This window comes from Poecilia formosa, unplaced genomic scaffold, assembly GCF_000485575.1.
Source record: "Poecilia formosa unplaced genomic scaffold, Poecilia_formosa-5.1.2 Scaffold374, whole genome shotgun sequence".
NCBI lineage: Eukaryota > Metazoa > Chordata > Actinopteri > Cyprinodontiformes > Poeciliidae > Poecilia > Poecilia formosa.
Window position 1 is genome coordinate 404,613 of NW_006800313.1, and position 5,256 is coordinate 409,868.

General features: G+C 45.6%; 1 protein-coding gene across 3 annotated transcripts in view; it reads right to left on the reverse strand.

The window, feature by feature from the left end:
* The window catches only part of crfa4 (cytokine receptor family, class I receptor 4), a 27,947-nt gene that overhangs the window by 10,294 nt on the left and 12,397 nt on the right, over positions 1–5,256 (reverse strand). For 2 of the 3 annotated variants that reach the window (XM_007575286.2, XM_007575287.2), the window contains exon 3: positions 1,250–1,363. In XM_007575286.2, the coding sequence (XP_007575348.1) occupies positions 1,250–1,340 (91 nt within the window). In that variant the 5' untranslated portion in view covers positions 1,341–1,363. Of the gene's footprint in view, positions 1–1,249; positions 1,364–2,507; positions 3,294–5,256 lie in introns of those variants that run through there. The other variant, XM_016662466.1, reaches the window with a different exon arrangement.

Genomic DNA, 5,256 nt, shown 5'->3' on the forward strand with positions numbered 1-5,256 from the left:
ATAAACGAGTTTGGACCAATAGAACAGGACCAACAGAACCAAGCCAACAGAACCGGACCGACAGAACTGAACCAATAGAATTGGGTCAATAGAACCCGGTTCTATGAAGTTACTTTAGATTCTGTTTTAATATTTAACCTGAAAAAGTTCAAATAAAAAATTATTTGCTTCTGTTTCACATTAAACCAAAAATAAAATATATTTTTAAAGTTTCCTGCAGTAAAACTTTACAGCCTGTTAAGTTGTTTTTACAGTGCATTCTGTCAAAGGAAACAAATTCATCTAAAATGTTGCCATGACAACAGAAATGCACTGCAAAAAGTAGAAAAATAACGTTCATTAATTTAACACGATAAATTAATGTTAAATTAATCTTTAAAAAAAGATACTTTTTAAAAGTATCTTTTTTAAAAAAAATTAAGATTTTTGGGAAATTTTAAATATTAAATTTTTTGCTTAACAAAAATTTTTTTAAATGAAATTTAATTTATGTAAATTAATAAACTGTTTTTTTTTTTTCTACGAGCTTCAAAACAGGAAAGGAGTCGCAACCTTCCCTCCTAAACACCCGAACGCATTGCAAGGCGTTCAGGTGCTCAGACCTGAGTGGGAAACCCCAGCTGCCAGTTGCCAGGGATGACTGCTATCTGAACCGCTTCAAAGGTGAAAATGTAAATAAATAAACAAGCCACTCACCAAACGCAACGCCGGAAACCATAGCAACCATCGGTAACTATGACAACACAAAGCAAGCTGAGAGGTACAGCGGTGACAGCATCATGCTGTGGGGGAGGGATTTGTGTCTAAAAAGTTAAACTTTGATGCTAACTGCTAGCTAGCTTGTGCTACAGAGCAAAATAAAAACGTTTCTCCACCTTGAAACTTTAAAAATGTTTACAGTTTTTATTAAAAGTTGCTCTTTGTGGCTTTGAACTGATTTTTGATCTCAAGGTTTCTGTTAACAGGGTCAGAGTTCAGTTACATTCCTGTTTTTAAAAGGTTTATAAAAATAACCTGAGCTGAATGTTTGGCTGCTGATGATCAAAGGGTTTAATTAGGCTGAAGGTTAAATATTTAATATCAACCATCTTATCTTCTCCAGCCACCATGTTGCTACAGACACAAAAGCTACAGCGCTAATGTTTTGGTCTAAAACCTAGCGCCGCATAGCTTAGCATAGCACAGTTTAGCATAGCATAGCATAGCATAGCAATGTAGCTCAAGGACCAATGGGCAGCAGGAAACTCACCGTTGTCGAGTTTGGCTTTGTGAGCGCCTTCCTGGGCGGCGATGCTGCTGCTGCCCCCCAGAGGAAGCAGACAGAACAGCAGCCACAGCATCCTGCCGTCGTCCGTCAGTTAACCTGAAATAGACACACTGATCTCAGGACTCTTCCAGGCGGCTGTGGGAAAGTCTGACGATCCTGAAGGACCAGAAGAAAAAATCCTCCAGAGACGCATCAGAACCGTGAACGTCCCACAGGGGGCGCTAGCGCTCCCCAAGCAGTGATTATTTCTGGAAAATTTCAGTGTGAGACATGAAAACCAGAGCGGATTGACTGCAGCAGAAATATTAATATTAACATTAATATCAATATTTATATTTATGCGCCATGTTACTGTATAATCGGGTTTAATTTGGCTGGTTTTTATTCTGTTCAAACATGGAAACACAGAATCGGTAAAAAAAAAAAAAATATTTCCATTTGAAGAAGCTTTAATGAAAATGCTGCTTCAGCATCTGAAGTTTATTAACAATTATTGTTTTTGATCAATCAACCAAAGCGCCACATATGTGAATTCATAATTAGATTATGAAAAAATAGCTATCCTTCCTCTGCTTTCTGGAAACGCTGCATGCTAGCTGCTCATGCCGCCATTTTGGATTGGGTGGAGTTCAGAGTTGACATCAGGACATCTAATATTTCCAAAACAAACCTTTAATCTGCTCCACAAGTCCTGTTTTATAAAAGAGTTTACAGAAGCCTGAAGCATTCAGGAATTACTGCTCAACAAAGATGCTTTTCAGCTAATTTCTACTGTTTCCTACCATTGCTGGGTAATCCACTCAGCTGGTTACTGACCTCAATGTACACTAATCTATGAGGGTTCCAGGAATTAGACCCAGCCACTAGACCTGAACCAGAACCTGAGCTGCAGCCAAGGAGCAGCTGGGAGGGAGCGAAGCTGTAATCCTCTTATCCACTGAAGCCATGGCTGAGCATATGCAGCCTGACAGGTCAGGGAGGAACACACACACACACACACACACACACCAGGAGACCATCAAACAAGCAGATTTACACACATCACGCTCTCCTGCACCAACACACACAAACGCACAATCCCAAAGCACACAAACCAACTTCATGACGCTTTCTGTAGATCGTCTAGATCTGCTGGTTCTGAACCAGAAAAACACAAAATGCTGGAGAAGAAAGAGCTGAACCACAGGAGACGCTCCCAGTTCTCCACTCCTACAGAAACCCAGTCAAATCAACAACTCACTGTTATTAGACTGTAAGGCCAGAAACAAATCAATCAGATTGGGTTGATGGGCTGGATGGATGGATGGTCATTTGGACGGTTGGTTGGTCAGTCGGTCGACATGTCGGATGGATTCCTGCCTCTCTCATTTTGCTCCTCCATGACGTTTTCTAAAGATCAACTGAAAGAAGGAACTCCACATGTTGCTGAGACAGGAAGTTCTGGTTGTAACTCTGTTGCCATGGAGACATTCTAGTCGTAAATCTGTTGCCATGGATACGTGCCAAGTTGATTTCTTTGGTTTTCAGTTATTAGTTGTTTTTCAGGCTCTTCTTGTCATTTTGTCTCATTAGAAATGTAATGTCTCCGTTTCATCCCTCCTGCTGCTGATGTTCCCAGGTCAGTCCAGGTCAGGTGAAGTGAAATCCAGATGAATGTTTTGTTCTGCAGGAAACAGGAAACAGGAAGTAGGAAGCTGCTGGTCTTCAGGTGGAGAAACTTCCTGCTGCAAATTGGCTAAACCTAGCCACCGCTAATGTCTGGAGGAGCCTGAAGAGGAGCAGAGGGTTCAGGTCACCACCAACCTGAGCTGCTCTGCTTCCCTGCAGGGCGCTCTGATCACGTGGTGACTCTGGGTCAAAGGTCACGCCAGGCACATCCTTCACCTCCTGCAGGGAACCACTAGGAACCAAATCCAAGCCCTGCTGACGGATCGCTGCTGATCTGATTAACCAGTTCAACAAACCAGATCAGCTGCAGCTCAGAGGTTTATCCACTTCCTCAGTTCCCTCAAGTTTCCCCTGCAGCATAAACACGCTGCTGCATCAACATGCTGCTGCATCAACACGCTGCTGCATCAACACGCTGCTGCAGCAGCAGCTGGCTGTGTGGCGTCTGCCTGCCTGCTGCTCTGATCCAGCTGCTCCGTCTGCCAGCAGATGAAGCCTGGCGTTGTGTAAACACAGCGGTAACGAGGTCAGCGGAGCTTCGCATGGCAACGCAGCAACATGTGAGCTGCAACAATGGGCCCGTCCTCGAGAGCTGCAGCAACAAACCCAGGAATAATCCCTGCTGGATGTGAGAGGCAGATTAGAGGCTCTAATCCAGCAACACCAGAGGACATGACTGCCAACCAGATCAGATTCTCCCCAACAGGAACCAGATCCAGAAACTGCTGGTTCCCCAGGAAGGAACCGCCGACCCGATCCACTGCAGCGGATCCAGAGCCTGTCTCTGCCGCTGACAGACGTTTGTTAGAATCAGGACAGAAATCAGCAATGACCTCAGAGCGACTGCTGCTGCTCAACAGTCTGGGAAGGGTCAAAGGTCATCTCCTGACAGCACGGTGGCGGAGGGCTGGTGATGTGGGCTGGTTTCAGCTCGTGTCACAGTCAGGTTGTGGATGTTCTGGTTCTCCTGATCCCAGCTGCTGGTTCGGGTCTCCAGGATAATTTTGTAGCGTTTCACACAGCGCTCCAGGATTCCTCCGCTGACCTTTGACCCTCCAGATTCAGATTGTTTTTCCATCATGTTCTGGATCTTTCTCCCGGTGGAGTCCAGCTCAGGCCCAGAGGCCCGAGGCAGGGCAACTGTTTCCATGGAAACAACCGCCTTTGGTCACATTTTATTCAGAGTTTTTTGTCTTACAAGAGTTTCTCTCCACTGGTTCTCAAAGAGCTGATGACCTGTTTTTATTCAATCTGCTTCGTTTGGTTCATGTGGAGCTGAATTAAATCCATCCATCCATTTTCTGTAGACTCTTGTCCCTTAGTGGGGTCGGGAGGTGCTGGTGCCTCTCCAGCTAACGTTCTGGGAGAGAGGAGGGGTCACCCTGGACAGGTCGCCAGTCTGTCGCAGGCCACTGAATTAAAGTGAAGCTGAATTAAATGTGAAGCCGAATTAAATGGGGAGCCATCTCCTGAGTCTCTGTGGTGTTTCAGCGTTAGCATTAGCATCATCTTCAGGAGGGACAACATGCGCTGCGTTGTCACATGTCTACTTTATGAAACATTTATTCTGCCCCGCCTCCAGGGATCTTCCCAGCATCTTCTCACATTGAGCTGAAAGAACTGCCCTGGGGGCAAACAGCCCCTTAAAGCCCCACCATGTGACTGAACACACAGCAGGTCTATTTCTGTCAGGATGCGTGATTTGAACCTCCAGGGAAACTTCAGGAATGTCGGCTGAGTAGGAAACAAAAAGCTGCTTCAAGCTGAAAAACTCCCATCAGCCCCAGTTGTTGCACCATGACAGCTAACAGCGTTAGCCACCGCTCATGGGCATCTGCTGCTTCCTGGTAGAAAACTGGAGGAGCGCAAGCAGAAAACGGTCCAGTCTGGGAAGAGACGGCGGCCAGCTGTTTGATGCTGCGTTTCCTTCAGCAGCCACGTGAGGCTGCAGCAGCAGAGAAACAGTTAGCTTCACTGGTAACAACGATGCAGAAACGTTCAGCTAGTCTTAAGCTTTCTGCTTTAGCTCATGTTTACACCAACGCTAACATCTTGGTCCATCTAGTTCCCTGAAATCAGATGAAATTAAATGTTGGAACACTGTTCATCGTCATTTTTGATGATGCTGCAGCTACGAAGCGTCTCCAGTAGCAGTCCGTCTTGCAGTGAATCTGAAGAGCTCTCTGACTGAAGACTGCTGCCGGGTGATAGACTCACACAGCAGCATACACCATTAGACAAGGACGCCACTTCCTGTCCGCAGGAGCTCTTTTCCTGTCTCGGTGTCAGCCTGGAGCTCCACTTCCTGTCTCGGTGTCAGC